Source organism: Callorhinus ursinus, unplaced genomic scaffold (assembly GCF_003265705.2).
Source record: "Callorhinus ursinus isolate GAN/ISIS: 27379988/994484 unplaced genomic scaffold, GSC_fseal_2.0 scaffold28, whole genome shotgun sequence".
NCBI classification, from domain to species: Eukaryota; Metazoa; Chordata; class Mammalia; order Carnivora; family Otariidae; genus Callorhinus; species Callorhinus ursinus.
The window spans coordinates 4668220-4685095 of record NW_027397090.1 but is presented as its reverse complement, the minus strand read 5'-3'; the positions used below and the strand labels follow the sequence as shown (position 1 = coordinate 4685095).

The window sequence follows — 16876 nt, the reverse complement described above, 5'->3', positions numbered from 1 at the left end:
AAATTTTGAGCTCATACTTCAAGAAAAATTATATTGCTAATTTCAATGAGCAACTGCTCACTAAAGTACAGTTCAAATCTATTTAAAACCAAAACAGACTAGAGGCTAATAATTCCTGAAATGGTTGGCATTCAGCACAATTAAAATAGCATTTCCTTAATTAACAAACAGACCCCAATATAGATGTCACTCTGTGGCTTCAAAGCTGCTTGTGCTTGCAAACTCAGGCATTTAAAAAAAACTCTAAATAGGGGCATGTGGTGTGGCTGGCTTAGTCAGCAGAGCAGCCAATTCTCTATCTCAGTGTCATGAGTTCAAGCCCCACACTGGGTGTGGAGCCTACTTAAGAAAAATAAAAAGTAAAATAAAGTAAATAAAAACTCTAAACAGAGACAAATTGGACAAATTAATAAGACAAGTGTGTTTTCATAGGAAAAAATATTTTAATGCACACAGGTATGGTTAATTCTACACATATTTAAGTATACTATCTTTTATAGACAACTCAGTTAGAAAGAGCCTTTACTGAAATTTCAAAAAGAACAAATACAAGCTGACATAAATTTGAGTCAAATCCAGCCAAGTTTAAGGACATCAAATTCCCATGTGCTTACTGTGGCATAAGAGGATCCTGGAAATTCATCTGAGACCCAAAGTTGACCAGGATTTACCTAAGAATCAACCTGGATACTGAAGGGTTGTAATTAATGTTCCTGTTTCAGGTCTAAGGGTTTACTTCTTTATGGCAAAATTATGCCTTTAACATGGATATGGACTTTACTGTTTGTTTTTTTTTTAAGAGAGTAACAGTGTGTATTAGATTGTTTATTTATTTATTTATTTGACAGAGAGAGAGAGACAGCGAGAGAGGGAACACAAGCAGGGGGAGTGGGAGAGGGAGAAGCAGGCTTCCCATTGAGCAGGGAGCCTGATGCAGGGCTCGATCCCAGGACCCTGGGATCATGACCTGAGCTGAAGGCAGTCGCTTAACCAACTGAGCCACCCAGGCGCCCCTGGACTTTACTGTTTTTTTAGCTTTATTTTTTTAAGGTTTTTTGATAGCTCATCTTATTAACTATAAGGAAACCAATCTAAATTAAACAAGCAAAACAAATGACATAGGAAGAGATAACGAAAATTTTCCATTGGGGCCAAGAATGGCACCAAAAAAGAAGTTTGACAGAGATCTTGGCACTCTTCACTTCAAGTTTATCTGCCTATCTGCTCTTATAATACTGATTATTTTCAGGGAATGGAAATGGGTGGCTGGGTAACAGTTGTAAGAGACTTTATTGTGAAGTTTAAAAAATTTTTAACACTGTGTATGTTTTACCTAATCAAAAAAAATTATTCTTTTATTTTAAAATAACCTATTAGAGGGGCGCCTGGGTGGCTCAGTCCTTAAGCGTCTGCCTTCGGCTCAGGTCATGATCCCAGGGTCCTGGGATCGAGCCCCGCATCGGGCTCCCTGCTCCGTGGGAAGCCTGCTTCTCCCTCTCCCACTCCCCCTGCTGGTGTTCCCTCTCTCGCTGTGTCTCTCAAATAAATAAATAAAATCTTATTTAAAAAAAAAATAAATAAATAAATAAAATAAAATAACCTATTAGATTCATTAAGAGTTAATTCATTCTTTCCTCACCAGTCCACATTCTATCTGTCGGCAGCAATAAGGATAATAAAATAGTAGATAGATAACAGTAAAGTAATACTCTGTATCAGTCCACTAAGTACCTTTAACAATAGCATGCATGCCCTTTGGTAAAGCTGACATTGTTATGCTGTTTGGACACCATGGTAATATACATGATTCAATGATCATGATTCAATGACTATGAACAAAGTCATGTTGAAAGTGCTAGGGGGCGCCTGGGTGGCTCAGTCGTTAAGCGTCTGCCTTCAGCTCAGGTCATGATCCCAGGGTCCTGGGATTGAGGCCCGCATTGGGCTCCCTGCTCTGCATTGGGCTCCCTGCTCTGCGGGAAGCCTGCTTCTCCCTCTCCCACTCCCCCCGTTTGTGTTCCCTCTCTCACTGTGTGTCTCTCTCTGTCAAATAAATAAAATCTTTAAAAAAGAGAAAGAAAGGAAGTGTTAGAAAGATGCTAACATAAGCATCTGGCATTTTAGCCTTCCAAATATATGCAAACTTTGGTACATTCCAATTGTAATGTCTTACTTCATAACCCACATTTCAAAAACAGAAATATTTTGAATTTTGAGAAAGACCTGGACTTTATGTTCACAGATGCTATTCAACTATTATATATTATTTTTAGAGCAGAGCACTGAATATATACATTGACAGAGAGTACCAACTAGAAACTTTAAGAATATAACATCCTACAATATAACAATACATCCTACAATATATCGATGTTTATAAAAGTCCATAATAATTATATCATAATTCTAACAGTGGTAGAATATTTAATGTAGGACTATTAATAAGAATTTTTTAAAAAAAAGAATGACTATGGGCACCTGGGTGGCTCAGATGGTTAAGCATCTGCCTTCGGCTCAGGTCATGATCCCAGGGTCCTGGGATCGAGTCCTGCATCGGGCTCCCTGCTCAGCAGGGAGCTGCTTCTCCCTTCTCCCTCTCTCTCTCTCTCATGAATAAATAAAATCTTTAATAAAAAAATAAAAAATAAAAAAGAATGACCTGTAGCATTTATTAAAGAAAGGTAACTTTTAAAAACTGTGTGATTTTTAACTATTTATTCCAAAAAAAGCCTACAGTTTTCAAAACAAGCATTATTGAGAAAGACTTCATATCCTAAAGTAAAATTAAAAGCATATTTCAACATTGCCACCTCAATATTCCATCGTTAAAGAGGCAGAGATGTCTCCCAACAAAGAAAAGTCTGACCAGATGGTTTTAGAGGTAAATTCTATTAAATATTTAAAGATGAATGAACACCAATTCTTCTCAAACTCCCAAAAAATTAAAGAATTTCCTATAACTCATTCTATGAGGCCAACATTATCCTGATACCAAAATTAGATATCACAGGAAAAGAAAATTCACAAGAATTTTCACAAAAGAAAAAGAGAACAGATTAATAATACCCTTTTTACAGATGTAAAAATCCTCGACGAAATATTAGCAAACTGAACCAACAACATATTAAAAGGATTATTCACCATAACCAAAAGGAATTTATGTAAGGAATGCAAGAGTGGTTCAACATAAGAAAATCAATCAATGTAATATATCACATTAACAGAACAAGGGAAAGAAACAGGATTGTTTCACCTGACACAGAAAAGACATTTAATAAAATGCAGTAACTCTTTCTTGATAAATATGCTCAGGACACTAGGAATAGAGGAAAAATTCCTTAATATGTTAAGGGGTATTTATGAAAAACCTACAGCTAAAATCAACGGTAAAAGAAGGAAAGTTTCCCCTCTAAGACCCAGAACATGGTAAGGATGCCCCCTTTCACTACTGCTGTTCAACACTGTACTACAAGTTTTGGCCAGACCTTCTCAAGGGGGAAAGGAAGAGGTAAAAACCATTTCTATCTGCAGATGCTCTGAATCTGTATGTAGAAAATTGCAAAGAATCCACAAGAAAGCTCCTCTGGGTAATAAACAAATTAAGCAAAGTTGCAAGGTTACACAATCAACACATAAAAATCAGCTGTGTTTCTATACATCAGCAATGAATAATCCAAAAGGAAATTAAGAAAGCAATTCCACTTACAATTACATCTAAAAGAACTAAATACTTAAGGAATAAATCTAACCAAGGTCAAGAAAGACTTGTACACTGAAAACTACAAAACAGTGCTGAAAGAAATTGAAGATCTAAATAGACATTCCGTGTTCATGGACAGGAAGATTTAACACTGTTAAGATGTCAATACTATCCAAACCAATCTACATATTTAACACAATTCCTAACAAAATTGCAATAGCCTTTTTCACAAAAATGAAAAAGCTGTCTGAAATTCATAGGGAATTGCAAGGGGCCCCAAATAGACAAAACTATCTTGAAAAAGAATAAATTGAAGGACTTATGCTTCTTGACTTCAAAACTTAAAAGCTACAGAAATTAAAATACTATTGGCCATAAGGGCCAATGTACACACCAACAGAATAGAACAGAAAGCCCAGAAATAAACCCTCACATGTACAGTCAATTAATTTTCAACAATAGTACAAAGACAATTCAATGGGGGAAAGGACAGTCTTTTAACAAATGGTGCTAGGAAAACCAGATATCTATATGTAAAAAAATGAAGTTAGACCCTTACCTGATATCACATACAAAATGAACTCAAAATGGATCAAAGACCTAAACTTAAAAATTAAAACCATAAAACTCTTAGAAGAAAGTACTGGGGAAAATCTTCATGACACCGGATTTGGCAATGATTTCATAAACATGACATGAAAAGCACTAGCACCAAAAGAAAAAATAGATAAATTGGACTTCACCAAAATTATACAATTTGTACATCAATGGACATCAAGAAAGTGAAAAGACAACCTACAGAACTGGGAGAAAATATCTGTAAATCATATATCCAACAAAGAATCAATACAAGCAAAAAAAAAGGGGGGGCAAAGATCACAAAAACCGCACAATTTCATCTCTGACAAGTCATCTTCAACCCAACCATAATAAAGACTACAAAAAGCATAAAGAAAAGAGTCAGTGTTATAAAAAATTAGGAAACCCAAGCATACTGTATCCTCACTGATAAAACTGGGAATACAAAATTCATTAACAAGTCTGTGGACAGTAAAAATGTAAATTAAAAGCTTCTCAAATGAGTACTATACACGTCAAGCATTTCTAGTAGTTGAAGTATTTGAAGATTTGAAGCCTATGAATAAACTTCTTTCCAGAAAAACATGTCATTAGAAAACTTCCTACATTATATCTTTAAAAAAAAGTCAGTGAATTATTACCTATATTACTTCTCAATCTTGTATATCAGATATTTGGACATGTAGAAACAAGAACTAGAAGCACTGCTTTTTTTTTTTTTTTTTTGAGTGATAACATGGCTGGAATAATAATTTCACCTGTGCTTCCAATGTTACTCACTGAGTTATTTCTGGGCCTCAGACCCAGAACACTACAAATCAGACTAAAGAAATATTTTTAGAATTGAAAATCAGTGAGGTGGCTCAGTAGGTTAAGGGTCTGCCTTCACCTCAGGTCATGATCCTAGGGTCCTAGGATCGAGCCCCAAGTGGGGCTCCCTGCTCAGCGGGGAGCCTGCTTCATCCTCTCCCACTTCCTCTGCTTGTGCTGTCAAATAAATTTGTGTAAAAAAAACAAAATCAGTGAAGTGTCACAATTGTCACCAACAATGGAATGAAGATAATGAAAGCTTTAAGTGATACAGGAATCAGAAGTCTATAATGAATCTATTATCCCTTCAACTGTGTGTTCAGCAGGTAATTATAGCACAGCACGTCAAAAATGTACTGGCCACGAGGAAAAAACAATGGGTGATTTTCATGGCACCCAGCTACAGACAATCTACATGGCATACCCATGTAGAGATCCAAAACAGGTGGATTAGCAGCCATTACCTGTTAAAGGCCGACTAAATGATACAAGAGCCCAAATCCTTTACTTTGCAGATGACAATTCCAATAGACCAATGGTTTCCTGTGGACACAGTTCATTTACTGCTGAAGAAGTAACTATATTTTCATGCCTGAGAGTCCGAGTGTTTCTTAATATTGCAAAGATCTTCCTATTAATCTACCATAGGAAAGATACTAAAATCAATGTACATGAAGTAAAAGGTGAGATGCAGATGAAAACTTAGAAACTATTTCATTTTCTAGAAAGCAACAATTGTTACATTGCCACATTTCTAGATGAAAGGTTTATAGACAATTTTTTCTTAGGTAATTGGAGCAGCTAACACATGTAATAATATTAAAAATTAAAAACACAACTTTCACTTATCCCCCCATGTTCACAGCTTGCAGAAGAGGCATGCCTTTTTTTCTAGTTGTCAATATTATTTACTTCAGTTTCTACTATTCTTTTCATACATCACCTGGCATTCAACAAAAAATGAGACATGCAAACCAGAAAGAAAATGTAACCCATTGTTAGGAAACCAGCATCAGAGCTGACCTACAAATATCACATATGTTGGAATCATCAAACAGGGATTTAAAACTAACCATAAAAAATACATTAAAGCATCAAGTAGAAAAGGTAGATCACATGCACAAATAGGATATGTGAGCACAGAGAGAATACACACATGGAAATGTATGGGTATATGCAAGTCCTAGGCATTTTTTTTTTATTTTGGTATCAGAGTTAAGTCCTTCAATGAGTTTATCAACAGACTGGTATAATAAACAATCAGTAAATTTCAAGTAAGGTCAATAGAAATTATCCAAACTAAAATATAAAGAGTTCGTGAGAAAAGAGTCATCTGACACCTGAGAGACAATGTCAAGCTGTTTCATATACAAGTAACTCAAGTCCCAGAAGGGGAAAAAAAAAAAGAGCAGTCTTTGATTTGGTGATACATATCTACCCAAACCCTCCAAAGCAAAACAAACACCAAGCAGGATAAACTCAAAGAAAACCACACCTAGGCACCTCATAGTCAAACTTCTAACAAACAGAGGTCGGGGTGGGGTAAGGAGAATGGGGAGTAACCACCTACTGGTTATGGGATTTACTCCGGGTTCATGAAAATGTTATCAAACTCTGTAGAGATGATGGATACACTACTGTGAATCTACTAAATACCATCAAATTGTTTACTTTAAAAACATCACTTTTGCTCTATGCATTTCACTTCAACTTTATTATTTTTTATTTTTTTAAAGATTTTATTTATTTGTCAGAGAGAGAGAGAGAGCACGCACAAGCAGAAGAAGCGGCAGGCAGAGGGAGAAGCAGGTTCCCTGATGCAGGACTCGATCCCAGGACCCCGGATCATGACCTGAGCCGAAGGCAGATGCTTAATGACTGAGCCACCCAGGCATCCTCACCTCAACTTTTTTAAATGAGGGGAAAAGCATGAATATGTATTTCTCAAAACAAGGTATAAAATGGCCCCCAAACATATAATTTCATTCATAACGAGAAATCCAAATGAGAAGTAGGCCAAGATATGCTTCTCCACCCATTAGATTGGCAAAAGTTCAAAAGCTTGGTAGAACAATGTTTGGCAAGGCTGTGAGTAAACAGGCACTTTCATACATTGCTGGCAAGAAGACAAAACACTACAACCCTTAGAGGCATATGTGGAATAACTGGCACAGACCCTAAAGTGGCCCCCACCTACCGGTGTTCATACTTTTTTATAACCCCCTCCCTTTCGTGTGCACAGGGATCTATGACTTGCTTCTAACCAACAGCCACCCCTGTGATATCATCACATTATCAGACTCCACTGAAAGCCTGCCTGCTCTAAAGACTCTCCTTGCCCACTTGATGAAGTAAGCAACCATTTTGGGAAAGCTCACAAGACAAGGAACTGCAACTGGCCTCTACCAAGGCAGTTAACACAAAGCCAGGGCCCTCAGTCCTACAAACACAATAAAATCAATTCTGCCAACATGAGTGAGCTTGGAAGCAGGTATTTCCACAGCCAAGCCTCCAGATGAGAACACAGCCCAGTAGACATCTGGATTGCAACCTCCTAAGATTCTATGCCCAGACTTCTGACCCACAGAAACTGTGAAATAATAAATCTATGCTGTTTTGGGGCGCCTAGGTGGCTCAGTTGGTTAAGCGTCTGCCTTCGGCTGAGGTCATGATCTAAGGGTCCTGGGATCAAGTCCTGCATTGGGCTCCCTGCTCCGCAGGAAGCCTGCTTCTCCTTCTCCCACTCCCTCTGCCTGTGTCCCTCTCTTACTGTGTCTCTCTCTGCCAAATAAATAAAAAATAAAATCTTAAAAAAAATAATCTATGCTGTTTTAAGCAGTTAAATGTGTGGTAATCTGTTGCACACAATACGTTAACTAACACACTTACCACACTACATATGCATTTACCTTTCAGACTCAGCAATCCCATGTCTAAGAATTTACACTAGGGGCGCCCGGGTGGCTCAGTCGGTTAAGCGGCTGCCTTCGGCTCAGGTCATGATCCTGGGGTCCTGGGATCAAGCCCCATGTCCGGCTCCCTGCTCAGCAGAGAGCCTGCTTCTCCCTCTCCCTCTGCCTGCCACTCTGCCCACTTATGCTATCTGTCAAATAAATAAATAAAATCTTAAAAAAAAAACATTTACACTAAAGAGATACTTCCCAAAATACAAAAATACCCATGCATAGTTATTAATTGTAAAATAATTTATAATTGTAAGATACTGCCAACTACTTAAATAACCAAATACAGGAGACTGGCTGAAGTACTCTACAGCTGTAAAAAAGGCTGAGGAGGATCTCCATACACTGATATGTAGCTATTTCTAAGATATTTTGTTAAGTGAAAAAGACTGCAACATAAAATACACAGGCCGCTACATTTTGTGTATGAAACAAAAGGAGGTAATTTAGAAGAAAAACCCTGTATCTGCTTACATAAGAAACAAAAGATAAAACTAAGAAGGATAAACAAGAAGTTAATGATGCTGATCACCTACAGGTGTGGAGGACGGAGAATACGGGGTTGAGACGGGCTATCAAAGGAACAGGGAAGGGAGTAACGCTTTTTCTAAGTATCACAAGTTAATAACTGATAGCCCACAAACCAAAAAATATAAATCAACAAGGAAGGGGAGTGGGGGCAAGACAGAACCCTAAAAATTGAAAGCAAACAAAAAAAAACCCCCCAATATACTGAATTTCAAATAAAAAACACAACCACACTGAGGATAGGGGGTTGAAGCAAAGCTAATTTGAGTAACTTGTGAAGAATATTTTTGTGAATACCCTTCTTTTAGGGGAAAAAATAATTGCTAGCAAATCCTGAACTCCTGCTGGTAGTTTGTTTTTCATCGTGCCATGGAGGTAGCAATTCTGAAACCATTATGTGACTACTGTAGAACTGAGTGAATGAGTAAATGTACTGACGTTGTCAGAAGCCAGGTTCTCACTGTGGAAGAAGGCAGACAGACAGAACAGGGGAAGCCAAGAGAGAGACCTTTGGGGTTGGACTGGCACTGAAGGGATCAGCATGAACGAATGCTTTCTAGTGTGTGTGTGTGTGTGTGTGTGCGCGCGCGCTCTACTCACTGTAAGGCTCCAAAGCTGTGACATCTTAGCAACAATGAACATGCCTAGTGCCAGATCTTGGTTTCTACATATCACTCCACATTAAAGGAAAGAGGTCCTTGGAAAAAATTCCAATTCCAGGACTAAAGTAGGGAAGATACACGATGGGATTGAAATATCTTATTGTGCCAGAAAATAAGAAAGCACTCAAGAGGAATTGGGCCATGTGAAAGGACACAGAGGCCAACCTGAAGGGACTCCTGCTGGCGAAATCTGAGGCAACAACAACAAGAAAACCAATAGTAATGGATCATAACCCACTGAATAAAACAGGAACCGTAAGTCCTTCGGGTAATAGTTTATAGATACAGTAGAATGCTGACTGATAACTGAAAAGCTAGAAAATCACCATTCCATAACCAGCACAGGACAGACCAGTTCATGCAAGAATCATCGATGGCTGACAATTCTAAGGCAGAGAAAGTCTGAGAAGGAGCAAGATATTAATTGTATGGTCTCAAAGTGTCTCTTAAGAAATTGTTTATTAGTTGCAAGAGGAGAGAGAGTAACTACACAATGGAGAAACTAAGTGACATTCTGAATGGGTCATCAAATTAAAATTGTCAATGATGGGCTAACAGGGGCGCCTGGGTGGCTCAGTTGCTTAAGCGTCTGCCTTCGGCTCAGGTCATGATCTCAGGGTCCTGGGATCGAGCCCCGCACGGGCTCTCTGCTCAGCTGGGAGTCTGCTTCTCCCTCTCTCTCTGCCTGCCACTCCCCCTGCTTGTGCACTCTCTCTTTCCCTCTGACAAATAAATAAATAAAATCTTAAAAAAAAAATGATGGGCTAACAGACACTGTTGAATGTGATATCCTGAGAGGAACAATCAATTACGTATCAATTATGTATTATTTTGAAAAGAGGCATGTAATCCAGATCCAATCATAAAGAAACACCAGATAAGCTCAAACTGAGGGAATATTCCATAAAATAACTTCCTTGTATTCTTCAAAAATGCCAATGTCATGAAAGTCAAAGAAAGGCCAAGGAACTACTCCAGATTAAAGACTAAAATGTTATAATGAAATGTAATGTAATATCCAGGGCTGGATTCTAGACTGGACAGAGAAGGGTTTATAAAGAACATTTTCAGGATAATTTTATAAAACTTGAATACAGACGGTAGATTAGAAAACAGTGTTCTAGGTTAAATTTTCTCAATCTGATAACTGCACTGTGTTTATGTTAAGAGAATACCCTCGTTCTTAAGAAATAAACTCTGAAGTATTAAGAGGTAAAAAAAAATGATATATACAAACTGATCTCTCAAATGGTTTAAATAATAATTGTGCATATATATAGTTTTAGACATAATCATAAAGCAGGGGGAGGAGGGAGGGAAGTACGAATAAGAAATAATAAAATGTAAAACGTTAAGAATTGATTAGGTAGAGCATATATAGCACTATAAAATGCATGCAACTTATCTTGAAGTTATTCTGAAGTTGCTGAGAGTCTCAAAATAACATGTGCACTGGTATTTTCAAAAATACAGTAATTATACTTGCTGCTAGATCTTATTTAATGTGATACAGGATACGGAGCATGTTATAGCACAAATCTGCTTTTTAAATATTTTGATAACTATTCTTCAAAATTGGTTTCTTTGCAATCTTATGCATTTTCTTTTATAAGTGTTATTCTGAAAAGTGGACTGCTTGGGCTTTTCATGGCACAAAAAAGAATCTCTGCTCTCAGCTATAGATCCCATATCTACTTACAAGTTTGTCATAATGAGGAAAATGCAAAGTCTGTAGCTTTTTGCATTGCCATTAGCAAATTATAAAAGAACCCATCATTGATAATGAACAGTCAATCTAACCTTATTAATTTCCAGATGGAGTGATTTCCCGTAACTGCTGGAGCAAAGAGTATTCAAAAATATTAACTGCAACCTCATACAAAGCATCTACGAACACATACAACACCACACACCAACATGTGGAAAAATACAGGCATGCAGCAACTATAAACATGAATCACGACTGTGAAATTTATTACAGAGAAACTTAGTGCTTACGCATCTTAAAGAAACTTGTTAAAAATAAGATACTATTTACCATCTTTCTTTCGGAAAATTTTTTAAAATTTCTTTAATGATTGGTTGGTAGCAGGCTTCCCTCTCTGCTTTCCCAGTCTCACTCCAGTCTCTCACAAACTGTTTCAGTGTAGATTTTAACTTATCCATGTCAAATGTTGATGCTGGCATAATCTTTCCATTCCCCTGTTTAAAAACAGAAATCAATTAGCTTCTGACCAAGGAATCAATCTTGAATAGGGTCAAGGGCACGTGCTACTAAGGGGCTATATGGATGGTTTAGTGGATAAATCACTAGCCTCTCACCTCAACCGGGGTTCAAGTGCAGCTTGAGATCCTACATGAAAAGAGTTTGGTGGTCTCACTTCTACCCTCAATAGATTTAAGGTCCATTAATCATGAAACCACCATATAATTAAGCAGTCTTTACTCAGGAGAGGACCAGAACTGAGCTGCTATGGAGACAGGACATCTTCTCTCTCTAAGAGAGGGAAGAAAGTCCCTCCAGGTCATTGATGGGGCAGCATGGAGAGGCTCACCCTGGAGTGGCCCAACTGTATCTATCCTGTGGATACAAAAAGAGGACTTCAGTTTCTATTACTGCCAGTCCCTTGAGATTTATAAGTGAAAATAACTTCTTAAAGTAAAAGATAAATATCAATAGATACAAAATACTGAAAATGAATTTAGCATGAGAAATTAATTTTACACAGCTAGTAAAGTTGGTTATAAAAATTAAAGTCACTAACTCTATATGCTAGAATAGTCAGAACACTATGTGAAACGTACAGCAATATGCCAACAATTATCTTACTATTTTTAGAAAAAAAAAAATCTGTCAACAAATCCAGTTTCTAACATACTATTCTATTAAGCCTACTCAAATACCTGAACATAAAAGTGAAAACATTCTGAGTAGAGCAAATGGCCCATGCAAAATATAAAAATGAAATCCAGAAAGATGAAGACCTCAAAATACAGAGGTTAAACCCTAAAATAAAAATAGAACAAACTTTCACATACATCTTCTCCATATTCTTTATTTTCAAACATATGTATGCAATCATTCACAATGGTCAGTAGTATTTCTTGATTATGATCAATGCATTTCCGAATCTTGTCCAAGTGAAGAAGAAACTGAGGAAGTAGTTTCTGTTGATTATCTGGAAGTGATCGAAATTGTCTTTCTGTTCGGTTCACTCGCTCATGCATACTGGTGCTAAAACATAAAAGGTGTTTTTTAAATTGGCAAAAGAATTCTCACCAGGGCCAATCTTATTTTAAGGTTGTCTTTCTGTACAATTATTCCTTTATAATGTTGGGATACTGTCCTGTGATTTACAATCTTTTGGTTTCTTAAAGGATATTATCTTAAAAGTTTTATGTTTTCACCTTATTACAAATTCTCTACGCAACCAAACAAAAGACAAATAGTTTATAACTAGCAAAGTAAATATTTGTACCAGTTAGGAGGGAAAAAGGAAACAAAGAGGATTAATGTACAATTAGTTTATTTTTATGATTTTAATTTCCAAACTTAAAATTTTCATCGAACTAGATGAATACTTTAAATTTCTCCATCAAGTAGCAGAATACTGCTCTGAAGTTACTTTAGAATATACAAAATGTGTTTTGAAATTAACTAAGAACCAACCAAGCTGCATTTTTTTAAAAAACACAAAAGATCTTATGTACTACAAAAGCAGTAAACAGAGGAAAAATTGTAATTCTATAGCATTTTACATGATATTATTCACAATTTGCATTCCAGAAGTTGCCAGATAACTCTAAAGGTCACTCTGGAGATTACCTATTTATAAAACTTGAAAAGAAACAAACAAAAAACCCCATCATTTTCAAAAGCTGATTATTACATTTGCATTGAGTGCTATTTTACATCAATCAGATGGACAAAATCTAAAAGCCTGACTACAGGAAATATGGAAAAAATATTAGGAAATACTGAAAAATATGGGATAACTTGAATATATACACTGATTGATGAGAGGTGCATAAATTAGCACAACCACTTTGGAAAATAATTTAGCATTACCCAGTAAATCTTAATATGCACACTCCCTAGCAATTACAGTCCTAGACACATACTCAAGAAACTTGCAAATGGGCACCATGAAACATAAACTATCTTCTTATTAGCACTGTTATATATAACAAACAAGAAATCTGCAAACAACCTAGTGGTCCATCACCAGTAAAATGAACAAAGTACAGTATAATCATACAATGGAATGCAATTAAATAAACTACAACTATACACAATATGGATAAAACTCATGAATGTAAATATTTGTTGAAAAAAGCAAGTTGCAGAAAAATACAGAATATACAATTCCATCTTATATAAAAATAATATCTTACAGGGACTGAACACATGTAAAAAAAAAAACTACAGAGAAAGGAAATGAAAATTTAAGAAAGTGATTTTTTTGAGGGGAAAGGACTCTTTTTAAACCAGGTGTTAGGTGCATGGGTAGTCACTGTATCGTTCTTTACATTTTATATATACAAACAAGTGTTTGTGTTTCTTCTCAATGTTCTTTGGCATTTACTCCATACTAAATGAAAACGAAAAATGCTTTTTCATTTGGTTGTTTGAATCTTTCTATTCACCCAAATAATTGTCTCCTTTTTATGCCAAATTACTCTCTAATTTCTGGATAGTAATAAAGAAGTTCTGAAGGAGCTCTTGAGTAAAGCAATAACCTGACCAGGTTTTTAGAAGCTTGTGTGTGGTGGTTGTGGTGGTCAGGGGCGGGGCAGGGGGGGTGGGTAGGAGGGTAACGTGAAAAGATTAAGTTGTCAATGGCTACACTGATGTTTGCTTTTGTCTCCCTAGAGACAGTGTAATAGTGAGCTGTGGAGTCAAACAGATCTGGATTGAAATCCAGGTTATGCCACCTATTTGATATGCGACCCTTGGCAAGTTACTTCCTTTCTCTGTGCCCCCACTATCTCACATACAAAACAAGGTAATACATAACTACAGTGATGATGATGATGATGATGATGATTACAGAAGCTATCACTGAGATTTAATAAAAGCCAGGCCCTACACCAAGTCACTGACGTGGATTACTTTGAAACATCTCCATAAAACCCCACAAGGTTAGGTACCATTATATTCCTCTGCCAACCCAATGGGATTTCACTGAAAATGTAACAAAATAATGCACACAAATCACTTAGCCCAGGGCCTGAAACATAACTCCAACATGGTAGGAATACCTAATTTATATAACTAATATGTTCACAGTGAAAATACAAAAAATGTGGAGAAGTAAAAGTACTCCAGCAAAAAAAGCTACTAATAGTCCCTCTTCTAAAGGCAATCACTTCTAACTTTTTGGCATATTTCTCCTTGTTGTTGTTGAAGTGCCTCTCCGGTCAAAACGTGATACACAGAACAGCACACCATTTGGAGGTAACTAGAAATGAAGAATCTCACACCCCACCTAAGACCTACTGAAATGTAACGTGCCTTTTAACAAGATCTCAAAATGATTCACATGCACGTCAACTTTTTAGAAGCTCTTGTAATTCTTCATCTTTATCAAAGAATTTTCCCAGATTAGAAAAAACTTCTCTAATTTATAGGGCAAATGACTGTAATGACTTTTCATTATGCCATCTATGCACCAAAATTTACTCAGTTATTTCTCAAACGCTGGGCATCTAGATACTTTCACTTGTCTATATGATAAACCTTCTGTGTTCTAAATCCGTCTGTATTTTAGGGGAAAAAAATACTACCAACTCCCAAAAGAAGAATTACCAAGTCAGAAAGGATTAAGTACTGGGGTGCCTGGGTGGCTCAGTTGGTTAAACATCTGACTCTTGGTTTCGGTTCAGGTCATGCTCTGATGGGTTGTGGGACTGAGCCCTAAGTGGGCTCGGTGCCCAGTGGGGAGTCTGCTTCTCTCCCTTTCCTCTTCCCCTGCCCCTCCCCTGGCTAACTCTAAAATAAATAAATCTTAAAAAAAAAAAAAAGGGTATTTTTAAGCTTCTTGATACAAACTGATTTTCAGAAGAATTGTATCAATTTACATTCCTATAAAATAGAGTAGAACACTAAAGGAACTATTTAAGGTGACCATAATGTGTTAGGCAAACAGCAGAGTTGTGAAGGGTTACAACTCAGAGTCAACTGGTTAAATAGTCTCACAGTACTTCATTTCTACTATTCTTGGGCACTGGATGCCCCACAACCTCCCTCTCAGCATACCTCAAAATTCAACATATCCAAACTGAACTTAGCACATGATCACCACCACCCCCCCCCCCCGAAAAAAACCCTGCACTTCTTCCTATATGGCTGACACTGATGAATGGTATGCCATACATCCATTGAAGTCAGAAACAAATGAGTCATCCTAAAATGCCTCTTCTCACAGACCCCACAACCACAAGCTCCAGATCCTTTTGATTCTACTTCATAAACTCTCTGCAAATCACTACCTCTCCCAGGCCCTCATTAGGTCTCTCAAAGATCCCTAAGAGGCCTGCTCCCTAGGAATGTTGTCCCCAGATGAAGTCTGCCACTCCCAATGAATTCTTCTGAAATACAAGTCTTGTGTTTGTCCTAACTGAATCTCCAGATTTCAGCCTATGCAAATAACAATCAATAAATGTTCAGTTATATACCCCCTAGGTGCCATTTTTCATTCTCCATGAGGACTACTTAACTTCCATGATTGCCGGGTAGTTGAGGTAAGTTATGGATTGGTCAGAAGAGCCCACACATATTTGTTGTCAATTACTGATACAGAAGTGATGTAACTACACAGAACAGGACGAGTCGCTGCATATCTGTTAACCCTTGATTTTTTTAATGGTCTGCAAAACTGTCCATAATGTACATCCACAGTGAGTCTCCCGAAATAAGTGAGATCTTACTGAAGCTGACATAAGAGTCCAATCTTTACTATTTTAAATGGGGCTAACTTCTCTATTCTGGAAATGCTTATACTACCAATGTACTTTAAGGCAGGGGTGGGCACACTATGACCCCCTGGCTGCTAGGTCTATTTTATAAAGACTTTTACTGAAACAAAGCCATATCCATTTGTTCACATACTGCCTATGGTTGCTTCCACACAGGAGCAGAGTTGAATAGTTGTAACGAGACTACCTAGCTCTCTGACCTTAAAATATTCATTGCCTGGCCCTTTAAAGAGTTTCCCAAAGCTGCTTTATTTAAAGGAATGTTTAACAAGCTTCAGACTCTCCGTGGTTCTACTCGGTCAGCAGCAAGAGCTTATCCTCTGGTGACTAAGGGGAGAAAATAGAGTGACCAGCCATATTTCATGGGTATCTACCTTCAGCTCTCTCCAGAAGGGTGGTCTTGGCAGTGACCCCAACTCTTAGTCTCCTTTCATCAGGGTGGGTCTGATACTGGGTCTGAGCCAAGGACCAAGGTCATAGACCCATTCCTCTGAACCTGTTGAACTACTCTAGTATTCTAAACAGGAAAGCGTATCTTTTCAGAAGGAAAATCTGTCTCAATCCACTTAAAAAATTTATTAAAACACAAAGTTAAAATTGTCTTACTAATATCACTATTTACTAATGCACCGAACCATCTTGGATTTCAGACCAGA

The 16876-nt window shown here is 37.2% G+C and overlaps 1 protein-coding gene across 2 annotated transcripts in view; it reads right to left on the bottom strand.

The window, feature by feature from the left end:
- CARNMT1 (carnosine N-methyltransferase 1) overlaps positions 1–16876 on the bottom strand; it is a 40071-nt gene that overhangs the window by 20178 nt on the left and 3017 nt on the right. For both annotated transcript variants that reach the window (XM_025891375.2, XM_025891376.2), the window contains exons 2-3: positions 12282–12477; positions 11281–11444 (exon numbers count right to left, since the gene is read on the bottom strand). In XM_025891375.2, the coding sequence (XP_025747160.1) occupies positions 11281–11444; positions 12282–12477 (360 nt within the window). The remainder of the gene's footprint in view (positions 1–11280; positions 11445–12281; positions 12478–16876) is intronic.